General features: G+C 39.1%; 2 protein-coding genes across 2 annotated transcripts; one reads left to right on the top strand and one right to left on the bottom strand.

Annotated features, from left to right (window-relative positions):
* Positions 1–233: 233 nt before the first annotated feature.
* Positions 234–10,331, bottom strand: lsg1 (large 60S subunit nuclear export GTPase 1). Its single transcript, XM_023819932.2, has 14 exons — positions 10,104–10,331; positions 9,875–10,001; positions 9,664–9,784; positions 9,440–9,526; positions 9,267–9,353; positions 9,079–9,139; positions 8,803–8,979; positions 8,311–8,643; positions 8,112–8,213; positions 3,201–3,344; positions 1,842–1,965; positions 1,653–1,732; positions 1,372–1,548; positions 234–1,010 (listed from the first exon to the last, which is right to left on the bottom strand). The coding sequence occupies exons 1-14, from the start codon at positions 10,203–10,205 to the stop codon at positions 831–833; spliced, it is 1,902 nt and encodes a 633-aa protein (XP_023675700.2). The 5' UTR covers positions 10,206–10,331; the 3' UTR covers positions 234–830.
* Positions 10,332–12,559: 2,228 nt separating this feature from the next.
* Positions 12,560–15,473, top strand: fam43a (family with sequence similarity 43 member A). Its single transcript, XM_023819937.2, has one exon. It carries the CDS (start codon positions 12,769–12,771, stop codon positions 13,807–13,809), a length of 1,041 nt encoding a protein of 346 aa, XP_023675705.1. The 5' UTR covers positions 12,560–12,768; the 3' UTR covers positions 13,810–15,473.
* Positions 15,474–20,317: the final 4,844 nt, after the last annotated feature.

The raw sequence follows: 20,317 nt of genomic DNA, 5'->3' as shown, positions 1-20,317 counted from the left end.
AATTCATAAAGCAAATTAACCTGATTATAAATGAGAGACTGAATTTGGTGTAAAGGAACCATCCAATGAATTTTGCTTTGCATATGTGGAAAATCAGGGAATATGTTATAAACAAAGCTGCATACTTACAAATAAATATAAAATGATTTCGACACTTTCAAGTCAGCATTCAGTACGCTTATTGGGTGCCACATTAGTCAAATCGATATCTTAATTAGTCAAGAAAGAAAAACTACTGAGAAAAGTATTGTCTTGTTTAGGGAAATTTGCAATCATAAATATAGCAGTACTATACAAACATAACTTAGCTGGTTGATAGCTGATCATTCTTCCCACACCTTACAGAGATGATTTTGATTTATCAACATATTATACTCAATTTAAATGTTACATTTTAAGGCGGGATTTTAAAATTTAAATTACTTAAAAGGAATTACAGTGTTAACTGGTTTTCAGAGCCAAATCAGGCAGTCCTATTTAGTGCTATCATTAGCTACACATAAGGGGGATTTTTTTATTAAGAAAACCCTACCAGTGAAAACCATTCTTTTTAAATAATCCCCTTTAACAATTCAAATTTGCATCAATATACATTTGTTAAGTAATGAATATTTCTCATAATTTATTTCCATTTGCAATGTAATGAATGTTCATTACCAAAGGTATTGGAAAGAATTTACAAAAGGACCCATTTCTACTAAATGGCGCAGCACAGATGGTAACCCAGGTTAGTTTAAATATATATTCTGAATGCATAAATTATAACATTCAGTAAGAAATTACTATGCTGTTTGTATTGCTGTTGGTGGATATACAGCGAGAGCAGCCCGCTACATGTCCAGGTGCTTAGTGAGTCTGCGCACTTTCTCCTTTTTGTTCTTGTTGCCATGCTTCTTCCAGGGCTTCCCAGCAGCCTGCTCTGAGCCTGGCTTGGCCTGGTTAGTCAGGCCACTTCCAGGTTTGTAGCCCATCACTGACTGGACGCCCCTGGTCAGAGCCCTCACATTGTCCTGGGAGAAGACAAAAAAACAAAAGAAAACATACAACAATACTGTTTATATAGCTACAGAAAATTTAAAAAAAAATACGTAAAGGCAGAATAATAATAATAATAATAATAATAATAATAATAATAAAAACAATAGGGTTCCAGCACTACATGCTTGGACCATTAATAATAATAATAATAATCCTGCGTCCGTTTTATTTGCAGGGTGTTCCCCAGCCTTGTGTCCCGTGCTGCCTGAAACAGTTCCCCCTCCCATGACCCTGAACAGATAAGCAGTTAGGAGTTGGATGGATGGATGGATGCAAAGATGCTTGCATCAGATGAGACAGACATGGAATACAGAGAATAAGGAGATCAAATACCTGATGGAAGAAGTTTTTGTCCACCACATTTTCAATCCTCTTGATTTTCTGCTGCTTGCCCGTCTCCGCAGAGATGTGTCGCATCTCTCCCGCTTCTGGCTTTTTGAACGTGCTGTGCTGAGGCTGGAAATCCTCTGGTTTGATGTGGGCAGGTGGGTGGCAGTACAGTAGCTTCCCCTGGTAGTGCAGCGACGGCAATGTGTTTCAGGAAGTCAGTCAATTTGAATTCTCTATGCTCTCTTACCGCTCGGCTGGCGGCCTCACGCTCAGTGCTGACTTACGCTGACGTAGTCCTTCAGGATGTACCGAGCCGAGCGGGACTGGTCAGGCTGCCCGTGCGCGGTCATGAAGCCCCTCATATCTGTAACACCACCCAAAGCATGATGGTGTGAGCGGGGATGAAACAACCTTGCAAAAAAAACTCAAGAACTGACTGAACAGCTGAGATATGCAGAGTAGGGCATCCTCACATCCATAGGCCGACAGGAGCTCCTCGGCCGTGGGAGGCCGCTCCGGGTCCTCATCCTCCCGAGGGCGGATGATGTTGATGCCGTAGGTGGCTTCCAACACGTGACGGGGAATAGTCTGGCACACGTACCACTGTCAAGGACCTCAGATCAACAACAGCAACGCCACACTGCCTAAACACACACTTCCCTGTTTTCCATCCATCCATCCATTATCTTTAGCTTTATCCATCTGGGTCGCGGGGAAGCTGGAGCCAATCCCAGCATCATCGGGCGAGAGGTGGGGTACACCCCGGGCAGGCTGCCAGTCCACCACAGGGCCAACACAGACAAACACCCACACGCACACCTATGGGCAATTTAGAGTAGCCAGTCGAAATTTTTAAAATGCATTTTCTGTTAGTTTGTACAATTAACGGGGAGGAGCTTCCCCTACAGGGGGTGCATAAAATGACAAACACTACATGAAAATTTAATATTAAAGTAATTTTAGATTAAGTCACAATTACAAAGCATAGTTACAGAGATAAGTCATATTCAGTTGAATGCCAATTGGCAATATGTCACTAACAATCAACAAGGTCAATTTTCAAAATAAGTTAAGGCATGTAAGAGTGTTTCAATGGGGCTGGTGCTTAAATTGCATTTTACGAAGTCACAAAAACTACTAAATTTAATGTGTGAAGGGGAACAGTCTCATATGGCAACGCTGAAAAACTGAATTAGCAAAGAGAAGAAGAGCTATCAAACCAAGGCTCACCAACAGAGATTGAGCGATGCCTAACAGAACATCCGCTAAACACTGTAAGGAAAACAGCCTCAGAAACGACCACAGAACTGAACCAGCAACTCAGTGACCCAGTGTCAAAAAACTATACATCTCAAGTTTCATAAAGTTAGCATTTATAACAGGACTGCCATTTAGAAATGGCTTGTGTCCACCACAAGAGCTGGAACCCAGAGGAACAAGGAAAACCAGAATACAAGGTAGATTTCCACATTTTTCCTCCAACAGCTGACTACATATAATTCTCAACTTGTATGATACTATTTCAAGATGAACAGAAGCTCTTCTGAAGGTAAGCAATGAGCTTTGTATTTATTGTTAGGTGTTTCTACTGTCCACCCCCTGAATGATCAAAGATGAACTTTTAGTGGTTTTCCCCCAGTGTTACAGTAAAAAACAAATAGATTAGACAGACAGACAGCCAGACAGATAGACAGACAGAGATGGGTGAATAAACAGACAGATATATGTAAGGTCAGACAGACAGAAAAAATCTTGCACAAACTGAAAAAGTTTGGTCTGAATTTCTTTGTAACACTAAGCTCCACAAACCCCAATTACATGTAAATGGATATCAAAGATATTGCTGGAACGTGGTCTCGCATCTGGTCGATTGGTAGGATCCCAGAGCAGATCATCTCAGCTTTAGTGGACACAAACGAGGGCATGACCAGCCCGGGACAGTCGCAGAGGCACAGGCCTGGATCCACAAACAGTGTCTGCAGCGGCATATGGAGAGACGTCACAAGCTGACATGAGCAGACCCGTAATGCAGTTCACAATCAACTAAAACTTTGCAAAATAGGCTTGGGCAGTATGACAGTATACCCTGGTATTTAGAAAGTATTTATTATCTTAGGAATTATTTTTAATACCTTCAAAAATAGACACTCTTCTTTCTATTAAACTCATACTAAGATGCTGTATTGAGGTGTTGTATTGTAGTGCACAGCACGTGCCACTAGATGTCAGTGTACTGTGAGTAAGATGCGAGTGGTAGCAATAACACAGGATTAGAAAAAAAGCAAAGGGGTGTCCATTCAATTCACTTAAATATTAGATAATGGTGACCATTCTGTTAATTTAATTTTCATTCTCCATTGAGAATATTTGTGAACATTGAGCATGTGAATAAACTGAAACATAGATATTGCAACTGTTTTTTTAACAGATGGAAAATGAAAATCTAAAATGAAATGAATTTATTACAACAGGGAACTTCACCAACAGAAGAGTTATTTGGAAGTAGAAAATAAATTTGCTTGTAGTCACCATTTGCCTGCAGGACTAATATTTAATATGAATAGCAGCAATCTTGCTCAAGTTCTTATGTGTTCATTCACACTACTGTTAGTACAATCTTGTACAGCAGTACAGATTCACTTTTTTATTTTTAAAATACAGTCATATACCGTATAACAGGGTAAAATGACCGGAATTTACAAAGGTATGCCCAAGCCTAGTGCAAAAGCTGTTTATCTGGGTAGTAAGTATACAGTACCCGCCATAATGACACTTTTCCTTAATTTACCCCTCTGCTCCCCAGTTTAAAATTTCAAATCAAATTTTGCACATTCCAGATTTTAACAAAGTTATATGCATACATTCCGGTTTCACTATGTATAAATTACAACACACCCCCAAGAATGCACACATTGACACACAGACACACAATTACGCACCAGATCTCCAAAGAAAAAATACAAACTATATATGCACACATAATACACTGCTCAAAAAAATTAAAAGAACGCTTGGAAAACACATCAGTTTTCATCATCTCAATGGGGGAAAAAATCATGCTGTATATCTATACTGATATGGACTGGGTAATGTGTTAGGAACTAAAGGATGCCACATCATTTGATGGAAATGAAAATGATAAACCTACAGAGGGCTGAATTCAAAGACACCCCAAAAATCAAAGTGAAAAAATTATGTGGTAGGCTGGTCCATTTTGCCGAAATTTCATTGCAGCAACTCAAAATCGTACTCAGTAGTTTGTATGGCCCCCACGTGCTTGTAGGCATGCCTGATAATGTCGGGGTATGCTCCTAATGAGACGACGGATGGTGTCCTGGGGGATCTCCTCCCAGATCTGAACCAGGGCATCACTGAGCTCCTGGACAGTCTAAAGGGGCAACCTGTGACAATGTCACAGTCAGCATAATGTTCTCCGCAGCATCTCCAGACCCTTTCACTTCTGTCACAAGTGCTCAGGGTGAACCTGCTCTCATCTGTGAAAAGCACAGGGCTCCAGTGGTGGACCTGCCAATTCTGGTATTCTATGGCAAATGCCCATCGAGCTCCAGGGTTCTGGGCAGTGAACACAGGGCCCACTAGTGGACGTCGGGCCCTCATGTCACCCTCATGAAGTCTGTTTCTGATTGTTTGCTCAGACACATGCACACCAGTGGCCTGCTGGAGGTCATTCTGTAGGGCTCTGGCAGTGCTCTTCCTGTTCCTCCTTTCACAAAGAAGCAGATACTGGTCCTACTTATGGGTTAAGGACCTTCTACGGCCATGTCCATCTCTCCTAGAGTAACTGCCTATCTCCTGGAATGTCCTCCATGGCCTTGAGAATGTTCTGGGAGACACAGTAAACCTTCTGGCAATGGCACATATTGATGCACCATCCTGGAGCAGTTGGACTACCTGTGCAACCTCTGTAGGGTCCAGGTATCGCCTCAGGCTACCAGTAGTGACACTGACTGTAGCCAAATGCAAAATTAGTGAAAAAACACTCAGAAAAGATGACGAGGGAAAAATGTCAGTGGCCTCCACCTGTTAAAGCATTCCTGTTTTGGGGGTCGTCTCATTGTTGCCCCTCTAGTGCACCTGTTGTTAAGTTCTTTAACACCAAAGCAACTGAAACTGATTAACAACCCCAATTGCTACTTAACGGACTAGATCCATATCCCAGAAGTTAAATTGACTCGATGCTATACTCTGATTAAAAAGTGTTCCTTTAATTTTTTTGAGCATTGTATATAACAAAGATACCAATATCATAATATGTTCATTAATTCTTATTCTTAGTTCTCTTTTGGTTTTGCCAACATTTGTCAACTTTTGTGAATCATTGTCTATCATGGTCTGTTTTGTCTCTTTGAGGGTTTTGGGGTATGTATGGGATTGTTTTATTATGATATTGGTATCTATTTGCTATATATTATGTGTGCATATATAGTTTGTATTTTTTCTTTGGAGATCTGGTGCGTAATTGTGTGTCTGTGTGTCAATGTGTGCATTCTTGGGGGTTGGCAATTATGACATCACGCTATCACCTGTTTCTTGTTGCCTTCATAAAACCAGTGTGGTTTGGTGTTTTTTACACATTGATAATGGCTTGACACCGAAACGCATCTGTGTGGCATGGTGCAATAAACTTTTTTTCTATGAGAAGTATCTTGTGAGTGCGGTTCCTTTTTTGTATTTTGATGTCGTTAACTCGCACCCTAAGTAATTTTTGAGATATTTTGGAGTTTCAGCACGCCTATCTTTCATAAATAGTGGTTTGCACCTGGAAGTATAGCCTCTGTATTTCTGTTCATGAAGTCTTCTGTGGATAGTAGTCTCTGATGAAGGCTCTGTTCATATCTGCCATTAACATGTGTCTCCACTGACCGCTTGTAATCAGATCTCACTTTAAGCACATAAGTCACTTCCGTATGCAGTCTGCTGAACATTAAAAGAAGAAATCAAAAGCTATTGGCGCATTCCAGGGTAAACAAACCACCGAAGATGTTTGTAATGAATGCCATAATAGTTAAAATGAAATAAATATGTCTATAAATAAATAAATGAATGAATAAAGAAATATTTTAATAATCAATGTGCCCTTTAATTCAGTTCCATAAAGGATATTATATTTCTTAAAAACATTTATCTTATATAATAAAACTACCTGAGTATTCACAAACACCTGTGAACCCAATTGTCCTAAACATTATGGTCCTCTGATATGAGGAGCACTATGTATAAAAAGTGCTGTAATTTCTATATGGTGAAACCAAAATGTATTCAAATAACTAAACTGAAGTCTGGAATGTGCATTTTAATCACATCTTAATTGTTTGATTTGAAATTTTAAACTATGGAGGAGTAAATCAATGAAAAATGTGTCTTAATCCCAAACATTATGGCGGGCACTATATATGATTTATTACAACTTGTACATTATACATGTTCTTATGTTTCTGATACTGCATTTCAGCAAAGTATCATAAACTGGCATTCCAAAGTGGTTCACATCTGTTTTCTGTCAAATGACTACTGTCAAATGAGAGCTGAGACCATTTATTTTCTACTATTTAAACACACGCACACACAGACACACACATACACAAATACAGTGGTACCTCAGTTCTCAAACTCATTAGAACTCGAATTTCTTAAAAGTAAAACAAACCAGTTCGAAAAAAAATTACCCAGAACTCGATCTTCATCTCAGAAGTCAAACCGTGAACGCTGACCTAAGATAACTTGTACGTGCGGGGAAATGAGTCACACAGCACTTCTCTCATTGGAAACAAATGGTAAAGCTTCAGTTTCAGCCTCACATTCGCTGTGATAGCATCTTGCATACTTACGCTAGCTGAATATATATATTTAGACAGTAAAAATACATTTAGACAATGATAGACAGTAACAGTAATTATTATTATATAATAAAATACATTTAAAAATAAATATTTCTTATTATTTTAATATTAATAATAAACCATTAATACATTTCACTATAATAATATTGTCGTGCTGAGCGGGGACAATACAATGACCGGACTGGGGAAACAAACTGAAACACGGACTAAATACAGAGGACTGATGACAACAACCAGAAACAGCTGATCACACATTCCACACGGGGTTAATGAGGGAGCGTGGCACACGGAAGGAGCGGACGATTGAGGCAGGACACATTGTTTTTTTTTTTTAACTTTACAAATTGTTTGGATACATTTATTTTCTTACTTTAAAACTGACTGTTTTGATAAATGTGCTTAGATGTGTTTAGTACAGTATATGCTTTTCTTGTTTTGTCCGGTTCATTTTGTGTTTAAATGCTAAAAAAAACATATTTCGGTGTAATTTTTTGTGGCCAGGAACCAATTAATTGGTTTTCCATTATTTCTTATGGGGAAAATTTTATCAGAACTCGAACTTTTTAGGATGCGGTCCGGAGTTCTGAACGGATTAATTTCGAGTTCTGAGGTACCAAATGGGTATAAAATGGGTGTGAAACACATTGGAATGCCAGTTTATACTGCTTTGCTGAAAAGTAATACCAGGAACATTAGTTGACATCCCTGGAACATTGTACATATTTAATGAAGTTCAGTTTTCCCAAAATCACTTTTTAAGAATTGAGTAATAGTAGTAATGTTATTAAAATTAAAAAGTATACAGACTCTTATACCTTTAATCTCGTGAATAACAGTACTCGCCATAACACTCATAGACATAAGCAGTTTGTTAAGAGTTACCTGAAAGTGCTTGGTGTGCCCAGGAGTTGCTGAAACTGAAACCACCTTATTTCTGAAAATAGTGTTGATTGTAGAACTCTTCCCCACGTTAGGATACCCCACCTATACCAGCAACAAGAAACATAACTGTAAGAAAAGCCACTATGAACATCACAGCATGGAAAAGCCACTGGCAACATCCTTGAGGAGGAGAGCTCACCAGCCCCACTGTGATCTGCTCCTCCTTCAGCTGGGGCCCAGTGTGTGAAGCCTTGAACACGTCCAGCAGCTCGTCTCTATGCAGAAGATAACTCGTGTTGTGAAAGTGGGCCTGTGTGGGTTCTGGATCTTCCCACTCCTTCTCATCCCCACTCTCTGATCCCTCTGTGCACGTTTGCCAGTCCTCTTCATCCCCAGAGCACTCAAACTCCTCCCTTTCATCTACAACGTTCTCCTCTTCACTTCCTTTCTCCTCGCCCTCATCCTTCTCCACCTTGTTGTTCAGAGGTTCCTCTTCCTTGCGGTCATTCTGTTCATCTTCCGGCTTCTCACCCTGTGAAAACCGAACCAGAACTCTTTATAGGCTTGGGATAAACAGCAATGAATTAACTCTTGTTCAACTACACGTAAATGCTATTTATTAATTTGCCTGCATATGAAATGGTTCAACAGCACAACATCACAAATATATAACAATGTTTCTATCCAGCACCTTCTCCTCCTTCTCCAGCCGAGCATTCTCCTTGACGGCTGACCAGAATACTGCTCTAACACCTTCGTCCTGAAAGTACTTGGCCCAGGCCTTGCGCTGCTCTGATGTCAGCAGGTCTGCCTTGTTCAGCAGAAGCATGTTGATCTTGTTTTCTGACACCTCTTTCACATAGTTTTCCTGGTAGAGAGGACAGAAGCACCATATTTTTGCTAAACTCAGCTAACAGCTCAGAGCGTTGAGGTCAGATGACCTTACAGGGATAAATACAACACTTACTAAATCTGGGCATCGAAACAGCAGGGGGTTTCTGGCATCAATGATTTGGACCACAACGTCACTGTAGGCAAAACAATTTGGTAATTCAGTACTTATCCAGCATTAAGGATAAACAGATAATATAGGCACACAGAGTAAATCATCAATTCTGATCAAAACAGCAGTCACAAATGAGTTGTTGTTCCTACCTTCTTTCTATGACTCTCCACAACTGTCTCCAAAAGTCCAGATTTTTCTCATAAGGGGTAAGAATCAGTTTTTGGTCCTCTTCCAGCCTTTGAAGCAAGCACAACACCATAACTCTGAGGTACCACTGTGTAACAGAGGTGCATGTCATGCGTTTCAGTGAAAGAGAGCTTACTGTACTAGGTCCCGTCTCCATTCTAAGAAGCTGTCTCTCTCAGCCTGTTGAAGAGCTTCTGGGGTGGTATTTTCATCCCAATGAGGTCTGGATTTCAGAAACAGTTCAAAATTACAAGACAGGAAGTCATGATGAAACATAACATGAAATGACAGCAGAAAAGAACAAGGTAGGCAGGCTGTAATACACATACATGGAATACACGCTTGTACTATTAAGTTTACCTGCGAGGTATTCTCAGAAAATGCTTCTTCTCCTCATGGAGAATCTTAAGCCTTTCTTTCTCTTCTGATGTAAGAATATCTGCCCTGGCTTCCGCAGACACAAACTTGATATTGAGCTTTTCTGAAAACACAAAACGTTTTTAAGACACCCCTGTTGTGCCAACAAGAATGCACTATACATCTATATGGTTTTAAAACTCTACACACAAACCTGCAATAAATTCTGTCCCTGCGAGCTCTGCAGTTGCCAGAAAGTCGTCCAGGGAACTTTGCTCTGTGACAGATTGCAGGTTCAGACGTCCCCAGTCGTAGCCGTCATTCAGTTCACTTGTGTGAAGCTATCAAGACGAAGACAAAGACAGCATTAAGTTCAAGCTAGCAACACACAGTAAGCACATTTTGACGGAAAAGGCGATGCTCTAGTAAACTCGCTAGTTTACCCAAGAATCTCCATGTCTGCTTCCACGACCTGCCAAAAGTCTCTCTTTTATCAAAGCTCTTCCCAATCCAGCACCGCCCCCAGTGGACTTTTTCTTCCCCATATTATGTCTTTTTTATTTGATAATAGTTGAGTTAATAACAGCCACCGACGTAAAATTCAGCTCGACCGTAAAGCTACACCATGTGAGACTTGTTTGTATCAGGAAAGGAAGGGGTGCAGAACATACCACTTACACTTACAGTTTTTTGCCGAAAGGTTTCCCAATGTAGTACAATAACTTTTTTTTTACTTACTAAGGAAATATAAGAAAAAATACATTTAACTAAAACATTGCAGTTCACAGTATTAAACACTATTTAAATTTTAACTTCTTGTAAAAAAAAAATGGTACGTTCAGCTATGTGTTAGCAATGAAGCTTCCGGGTGAAACACGATATGGGTAAATTAGTTCCAACATGCAGTAGTGTGAGTTACGGTAATATGAATGTGTAGGCTACCTAGCTCTCTCTATCTTCTATACCCACTTATCGTATCCAGAGTCACGGCGAATAAATAAGATGATGCTGTAATACTTACATTTAAAATAATTACAACTGGTGTTTACTGAAATACATTCTTTACTTTATTATAGATGACTATCGTCCGTAGTGACGGTCACAATCTGTGTCAGTATTAATTCTAGTTTTGAAATTCAGGCATTAAAGCTCTAGGACAGGAAAAAATTTTAACTGCTTCGAAGTATGTTAAACAGAACTCTGAAGTTCTCACCAATAATGAGGGGGGGGGACTTAGAATGGCTTAATGTCTAAAAACAACAATTTAGAAAACCCAAAATTCCTTTACACCAATTTTCTTCCATGGGGAATCCATTTTTAAAAAAGAAAATAACGACCAATATTGAAAATGTTTTTGAAGATATTCCAAGTTAAACAATTTCACTATGGTGGATTTCAATAGAGAGGAAAATGTTTAAAGTGGATTTTGTTAATTTTACAATCTCATGGACTTGCAATTGAATGTGCTTATACGTACGTTCGTACGTACGAGGGAATTTGGCTTCCCAAAGCTGTTGTTTTGGCCACTCCTGGGCAAAAAATGGACCAAACCCGTAGTTGCACAACATTAAGCTTTGGCCCATTTTGTGTGTGTGGGTTTGGGGGGGGGTGGGAGGGATTGTATTTACAGTACCACATTGTGGGGACCGAATGTGTCCCCACAGTGTGATAAAATCTGCTCATTTTTAGCTTCTGCATGGGGACATTTTCTGGGTCCCCATGATATACACCTCAATTTGATAAAAATCTGTGAATGCAATCGAAAAACTAAAAATTCCTAATAATCTAAAAATCCTAATAATTTGTTAGGATTAAGGGTTAAAATCAACATTTTTGGGGGTAGGGTTTTTCCCATAAAAATGAATGGAGAATCCCCACAAAGATATGAATACAAATGTATGTATGTACACGTGTGTGTGTGTGTGTGTGTGTGATCAGAGAAGACAAGATATATATATATATATATATATATATATATATATATATATATATATTTAATTTTATTTATTTATTTATGTATTTATGTATTTGTGATTTGTTGTGTTAAGTGACCTTGGGTGTTTTGAAAGGCGCTGAAAATAAAATGTATTATTATTATTATATATATATATATATATATATATATATATACACACAAGCAAATGGATAATTATTTATTTTATATAACAATATACATGGCTTTAAGATCGTTCGCAAAGTAAATAAGAATGTAAATATTATATAAATTGCAATATACAATATTTTAGGACAATAGTATGAAACCTAGTTGGAAAGTATTTGAAATGACACTGATCAAAATAATTTAAGCAATTAAAAACGAAAACTGATCGACGCTCTGCCATTCTCGGTAATGAGACCTACTAAACCTGTACTAAACAAAATACACAAATCAATGTTTAGATATACAGTCTGGTGGTTGCATTTGGTACCAACAGGTGGCGGTGTCAAATAAGAAATAATTGAGAATACGCAATGCACGGTCAAACTGAACTGAACTATTTCTTGCAAAAACACAGATTTAAATGATGACTAAGTCTTTGAGATCAATCATTATAAGCTGCCCCGTGTGTTAATGATGATGAGATATGAATTCAACTAAGATGGAGCCGTGTAATTAATTCTAAATGAATATGATACTGTAGTTTGTCATTGCAGTTTACACAGTGTTTTAAAGCAAATTATATTTACAATGTAGCAGAGAATATTTAATTAAATTAAACAATTATTTGATTAAACAAATTATGTGTTTGTGCAGTGAAACTGTTAATGTCACTGTAATTCCCAAGAGTTTGTTTGGAAACCCTGTGCCCTGACTTTTTTCGGAATCTTACTTTTGTCCCTCCCCCCTACACTGCCGACGCAATGGTTCCGCCCAGTGAGTACTTAAACCCCATCCTATCTATTTCTTACACTTCAGGCTCTTGCGGTGGGGTTTGGGAAAGCGGTGCATTAACTTCTTTAGGGAGGGGTATTAATTGAAAATTACACACCTGTACACAAAGTAGCAACTGGTGCTTTAACCGGTACATGACAAAGAAAAAGAAAAGATAGTCCTGAGGGATTTAACCTCAACCGGGGAATTTATGTAAGCCTACAGAACACGATACAATGTTGCCGTGGAAGAAAAACAAATTCGATCTGATCAGAGAAGACAAGCAGGTGAAACAGAAGAGTTATGCCGTGAGTCTAAATTACTCGGCGCTCACATCTTTCGCTAGGTCTTGTCCAGAGAGTGCACTGAATAGGGTTGGTAGCATGTTCAAATCAAAGAGGAAAAAGGTCAAGATTACCAGCGAGGACCCCACGTACACGGTGCTTTATCTGGGAAACGCTACCACCATCCAGTCCAAAGGAGACGGATGTACGGACGTGGCTGTCAGTAAAATCTGGAGCAAAAGTGAAACGGGTAAAAACGGGACAAGGATGAAGCTGACCATCAGTTCGCAGGGCATCCGAATGGTGCACATTGACGAAAAGGCGAGGAAACCGGGACATCTGTACTTACTGCATCGGATCACTTACTGCGTGGCCGACCCAAGGCTGCCCAAGGTTTTCGCTTGGATCTATAGGCATGAGATGAAGCACAAGGCGGTGATGTTGAGATGCCATGCCGTACTCGTGTCAAAGCCGGAGAAAGCGAAAGCCATGGCGCTGCTCCTGTATCAGACATCAGCCACCGCTCTGGCGGAGTTCAAAAGGCTCAAACGAAGGGACGATGCCAGGCACCAGCAGCAGCAGATCATAGGGGAGCACACGATCCCCCTGGTGCCGCTCCGTAAGCTCCTGAACGGCCAGTGCTATTACAAACCGCCCGTGGAGCGCAGCAGGAGCGCACCGAAACTTGGCTCCATCACAGAGGACTTACTCGGGGAGGAAGAGGAGGAAAGGGCCATGCATTATGAATATGAGGACATCCTCGACTCCGACAGCAATTGCTTGGATGGGACTAAACGGGAGCTTTACCGGATAATCGATGATCTGGGTGAAATGTGCATTGGAAACGACGTGCAGTCACTGAAAGCGGACCTACGAGTGACTCGCCTCCTTTCGGGAGAGAGTACGGGCAGCGAGTCGTCAATAGAAATCACGCAGGAGAATGGGCATATTACAAATGGCATCGATGAGGACAAAATGCAGGAAATCCTGTGATGATAAATTAGGAACAACCCCCCCCCCGCCCCCCCGGCACACACACACGCACATACAGCTATAGACTAACTGTCGCCTCTCCTGATAGGAAAGATTTATCCTGTCCATAATATGGGATTATTCGTCTAAACGACATGAGTAAGGGCATGTTGCAAGTCGTTAAAAATTACACCGAAAACTGTCAGAACACGAACAAAGTCAATTATCGAGAAAGATCCGTTAAGTCGGACCGTAAGGGAAACGTTTGTTTATCCCAGCATGCTTCAAAAGAAGCCAAAATTCTTTAAGTAATATCCTTTAAGTATTTTCTTCCGATTCATCGATCTACTGCACATTTTATATTCTTATTTTGTTTGCATTGCACTGTTCTGTTGCGTGTCAGATTATTGATTAATTTAATATCCCTTTTGAATGTCTTAAGCGTCACTATTGTTAAATCTTTGCTGTGCAAAAGAAAAAATTATGTATTAAAATGTAAATAGTAAAAAGTATGTGTATACAGATTTATTTTTTAAAGAAAGAAATGTTTTCTGTGAACCTACCAATAAACACAAACATGCAAAAAATCTACTTTGTTTACTGTAGCTGTGTAAAAAATTCTGATTAAGATAAAACTAAATATTTAAAAATGTACAGATTTCAAGACCACTACCCAGTACAGTTAAATGGAAATGTTACATTGAAGCAAGTATATAACCTGAAATTCATTAAAATGAGAGACATGTGAGGGTATAATATCTTCCTTAATTTCAGTCTGATGATATTGAATATGCTAAAACGTAGGCACTGGTATTTATGTTGTACACATTGCTGTTATTGTTTTTATTGTTCTTGTTTATGCAAATACATTTGTGTACGATGCTGTGCTGGAGACTGCTGCTCTGGCTTCCACTTTTGCACACAAAGCAGTGTGCTTACCTGTAAGCAGACATATTATCTTTATGCTGTGGTGGGGACTCCTGCACGAAGGCTGCATGCTCTCCTCAGTGACTGATAGTACGAGGCATGTTTAGCTGATGTTTTTCTATAATGTTCTGTGGATTTAGCACTACTTAATCAAACACAGAGCTCAGATAAACATCATCAAGCTCCCTACAGAAGGCAGCAAATGATAAATCTTAATTCTGTCGCTACTGCGAGGCTTTTAGTGCAATCATCACTGGGCTGACTATGGATAGGCTTAACATGGTCTATGTGTGTGTGTGTGTGTACATATTTACCTTGATGTTAGGCTTTATTCTCTGCTTGTGCTGGCCAGTTTTCTGACATCAATATCATTTGCAATTCGCAAGCCTTTTTAATATCAACTAATAATTTTATGTTTGATGTCAATCTTTAGGAATATGTCAGCCAGTTAGCCAGTTAGCCAGTGTTAGCTGAAGGCAGAGATTAAAATGTCCTGGAGCTAAATGCTAAATGTTCTGCCAGCACAGCGTTAGGCTTGTGCAGTTACCCCTGTAAGCTGCAGGCGTATAGAATAATGGTGTGATATTCTCATTAGTCCAATGGCAGCTCTCCGGCAGTGGTGCTTACTGGGATGCTTGGTGGGTGTCCCTTGTTAAAAGAGCATGATGACCACACTGTCACTGCATGCTGTAAAGCTCCTTAAGGATGTAAAATTTTGATTGTTTGATATCCTGTCAAGAATCCCCCCCCTTCCTAGAGTTTTTTAAAACAGTCTTGTTTTCTTCATTTAAAAATGTATCTTTATAGCAAAATAAGTGATTCAAGATTAGTTTTTTGATATGGTCATAAAAATGATTGATTTGATACAATTGGTAAAGTAACTTGCTATTTACGGACATATGTTATTCCTGGGAAAATCACAACACAACTCCTTTCATCAATAATAATCCAAAAACTTAAATCTTAAAAATCAAATGTCAAGGAGGTCGAACCTGTAGAAATCCACCATATTGTATTTTTTTTTAAATTAAAAACTGTATATAAAACTTCTTAAATTAACACAGAACTATAAACTGCATTTCTTTTTATTAAAAACATTCCAGGTGCTTTATTTATTTATAATGTTTATAACTGAAAATCACCTCGTGTATTCCAAGGAAGAACAGGCCGAAACATTAAGCTAATTTTACATTTACTGCACATTAATTTTATTTAACAGATAGTCAGGCAAATAGCACATTACAAACATGAATTTAAACCCTCCCATTTGATTAAGAAAAATCCAGGTATCTAATATTTAAAAATGTACAGATTTCAAGACCACTACCCAGTACAGTTAAATGGAAATGTTAAATTGAAGCATGTATATAACCCAAAATTCATTAAAATGAGAGACATGTGAGGGCATAATGTCTTCATTTCAATCTGAAGATATTGAATATGCTAAAACGTAGGCACTGGTATTTATGTGGTACACATTGCTGTTATTGTTTGTATTGTTATTGTTTATGCAAATACATTGTGTACGATGCTTTGCTGGAGACTGCTGCTCTGGCTTCCACTTTTGCACACAGAGTAGTGTGCTTACCTGTAAGCAGACATATTGTCCTTATGTTGTGGTGGGGACTCATGCACATAAGAACCTAGGAACATAAGAAATTTACAAACGAGAGGAGGCCATTCGGCCCATCAAACTCATTTGGGGAGAACTTAACTAATAGCTCAGAGTTGTTAAAATCTTATCTAGCTCTGATTTAAATGAACCCAGGGTTTAAGCTTCCGATACACTAGCAGGAAGACTATTCCATGCTCTAACTACACGCTGTGTAAAGAAGTGTTTTCTCAAATTCAGTTTAAAATGTTCTCCTGATAATTTCGACCTATGGCCACGAGTTCTAGCATTTAAACTAATATTAAAGTAGCCATTTGGCTGAACAGCATCGAGACCTGTTAGAATCCTATATACCTGGATCATGTCCCCCCTTAATCTCCTTTGCGCGAGGCTGAACAGATTCAGTTCAGCTAACCTCTCATCATAAAACATTCCTCTAAAACCAGGAATCATTCTTGTAGCCCTACGTTGAACCTTTTCCAAGGCAGCAATGTCCTTTTTAAGTTATGGTGACCAAACCTGCACACAATATTCTAGGTGGAGTCTTACCAAGGAATTATATAAATGTAACATCACCTCCCTTGACTTAAACCTAGAGATGTAACCCAACATCCTATTGGCCTTTTTTATTGCTTCCCCACACTGGCGAGAGTGGGACATGGAAGTATCAACATACACACCGAGGTCTTTCTCATAAAGCTACCTTTGTTTCAGTGGAACCCATAAAATATCTGTACTTTGTATTTCTTCTCCCTGGATTACCTTACATTTATCTACGTTAAATTTCATCTGACAGGTATCAGCCCAGTCACTGATTAAATCAAGATCCCGTTGTAGCCTCTGTGCTGCTAATTTAGCATCTGCTACACCACCCACCTTGGTTTCGTCTGCAAATTTAACCAGTTTACTGTATGTATTGGTGTCAATATCATTAATGTAAATTAGGAACAATATTGGTCCAAAAATTGAACCCTGCGGTACCCCACTATGAACGCAGGCCCACTGTGACATTGTGTCTCTAATAACTACCCGCTGCTTCCTGTCTATTAACCAGTTTTCGATCCAAGCTGCTACAGTTCCTAAAATCCCTGCAGCTTTAAGCGTAAGCAAGAGCCTTTTGTGGGGGACAACATCAAAGGCCTTCTGGAAATCTAAGTAGATTTAGTTGTAGGCTTTTTGGTGATCAATTTCTCTTGTAGCTTCCTCAAAGAACTCCAGTAGATTAGTTAAACAGGACCTACCTCTCCTAAATCCATGTTGGCTATCCCTCAGAATGTTATTTGTATCCAGGTAATCTACCATTTTCACTTGGATTATAGCTTCCATTGCCTTTCCAGTTATGCAAGTTTAAACTGATTGGCCTATAGTTTGCTGGATTTCTTCTATCCCCTTTTTTGAATATGGGTGTTATATTAGCATGCTTCCAATCAGAAGATACCACAGCAGTAGATAATGATTTCTGAAATTGTAACGTTAAAGGTTGGCTAATAATATCCCTCATCTCTTTTAAAACTATAGGTAATATGCCATCAGGGCCCTGCGATTTATTTATTTTGAGCTTAGCTAGGCTTTGTACCACATCAGCCTCAGTTATACATATATTGGTCATAGATGATGCTGTATTTCTACTAAATGGTGCCAGGTTACTTGTGTTCTCTACTGTGAACACCCCTGTAAAATAATCATTAAACTCACAAAGGCTGCATGCTCTCCTCAGTGACTGACGGTATGGGGCCTGTTTAGCTGATGTTTTTCTATAATGTATTGTGGATTTAGCACTACTTAATCAAACACAGAACTTAGATAAACATCATCAAGTTCCCTGCAGAAGGCAGCAAATGATTAATTAATAAATAAACTGTAAATTAATAAATAAAGTGCAAATTAAATATTTCTTAAATTATTAATTTTTTATTTGGTGGGTAAAATGACTCTAGCAACTAAAAAGCAATAAAAAAAAGTTTGATTTGTTTTTTTTCTTACTTTATGTACTAATAGTGATATTTCACAGCTTTTGAACTTTTGTCCCTAAAATTAAACAGATTGAGGACCTACACAGATTTTAACCTACAATACGGAAATTATTATGGGGCCACTTTAAACAGAACGTCTCAGAGCCTCTGGTTTCATTTTAAAACAGTTGCTGTAGTCTTTGTGTTCCTACCTGGTTAATATTAAAATCATGAAAATGCAGGTGTTATTTCTAAAAAAGGATTTACATTTTAATTTTTAATGAATAGCTACTGGCCTCCCATCTAGCCTCCTTTCCTCATGCCCTTGGTTTCTCAGGACAGGTTCCCAGTCCCCAGGGATGGTTAGCTGACCCATGGGGTTTGTTCTCCAACCTGCATTATTTACTTACTGCTGCCATATGGATAATCTTGCAATAATAAAATGCACGTTAAGCTAATATAGTTAACAGCATTTTTTTCCAGTCAGGAGGGGAGTAATGTGAGGAGAGTGCTCACCATGTGGGTCTGAGTGATCGGTGCAGCCGCTACGACCTGGCTCAGTGTTTCAGGTACACGTGGAAGGTGATCTGCTCTTCAATAATGCATATGTTTTGCGATGCTCCAGAGGCTGTGCTGGAGCTTCCTGTTACAAGCTGGAACGCGCTTGACGCATCAACCATCTTGGGCAGACAGGTTTGTGAATTACAGTTACAGGAAGGCTTTGGTGAGAAGTTAACCAGCTAACTTGCAAGTCCTGAAGACAAGCCTAGTACCAACCTGCTGCTCCTTGCCTTTCGTGGGCCCCCCACTCTCAGCTCCAGCCCTTTCTCCTCTCTGTTTAATTAATCTCTTCTCATGAACTGGTTTTCATTACAAGTCAGGATAGTTTTTGTAACTCAGCTTCTTAACAGAAACTTCTCTACCCTGTCTGTAATATTGTCCATTCTCCCTGCTGTCTTTCGTCACCAAAAAGCTTGTTTCCCACAAACCCAAGAACTTTGGAAAAACACCTGCAGCTCCTACCTTCACGACAAAATAATGGCCCTCTTACTACAGGAGGATTCTGATACTGTATCTAAGGCTGACATAACAACTCATAATCTTCCATATACTACACTTCATCGTGTGTCAGTAAATAAAATTAAAATGATAACATAATATCAATAATAGCTAAAGAAAACAAGCATTTCATGCCAGATGGAAGAGTTCAGCTTAAAGGTTTGCTGGTGTTGTGACTGATGTCAAAAAAATAAAAAAAGATTTTCAATCTCATTTAAAATGTAGATGTCATTAGATTTTCATTTTTTTCTGGACTTTAGGAACGATAAATTTGCATAAGTACAGTTTTGAAGCTGATATTGAAAAAAATTAGTGGAAAAAAATTGTGGAAATCCCATTATATATGTGATTATAGTGCCTTTTTATGTGAAATCTTGGTAAGCATGTAAAATGCTTATGAAGACATGTAACCACAAGATCATTTCACTTGTGCTTAAGCTGTTTTCACATTTCAGGAGTGTGGCATCCAATCCGACCATAACACTCGACATGCTGAGGATGACTGACATTCCTGGCCCTAAAAGATAGGGGAGGGCACCTTTTTCCTTCTGTCAGACACGCTGGTGACATTTATCTTTGCAAAGTTTTCAAGTGACAAAATAACTGAGCAACTGCCCCTTTTGCCTGAATGAATGAAACTGCCCCCCCCCTTTGATGTTGCAAGTGCCCATTTAAAATCCCCCCCAGCTGTCAAAAAATACCAGTCTGCCACGCCCCCCCCCCCCCCCCCCCTCCCATTTCATCAGCTACCCTTCGAAAACATTGTGCATGTCACTGCTGTTTATAGATTTGTCCCCAGGTCAGAATTAGTTCCACCTTGTTTGGAAACCTTTCATACAGTTTGAGTCAACTCTACAGATTACTCATCATTTTCATTAGGTCTGAAATTTATGCCATTTATCAATTCCTCAGACTGTTCTGTATAAAGCGATACCTAAGTAAGGAAAGTTTAATGTAAGCCAGCATCCCTGGAGCACTT

The sequence above is a fragment of the Paramormyrops kingsleyae genome, chromosome 15, assembly GCF_048594095.1.
Source record: "Paramormyrops kingsleyae isolate MSU_618 chromosome 15, PKINGS_0.4, whole genome shotgun sequence".
NCBI classification, from domain to species: Eukaryota; Metazoa; Chordata; class Actinopteri; order Osteoglossiformes; family Mormyridae; genus Paramormyrops; species Paramormyrops kingsleyae.
Note: the sequence above shows the minus strand (reverse complement) of the source record. Positions and strands in the feature narration are given on the sequence as shown.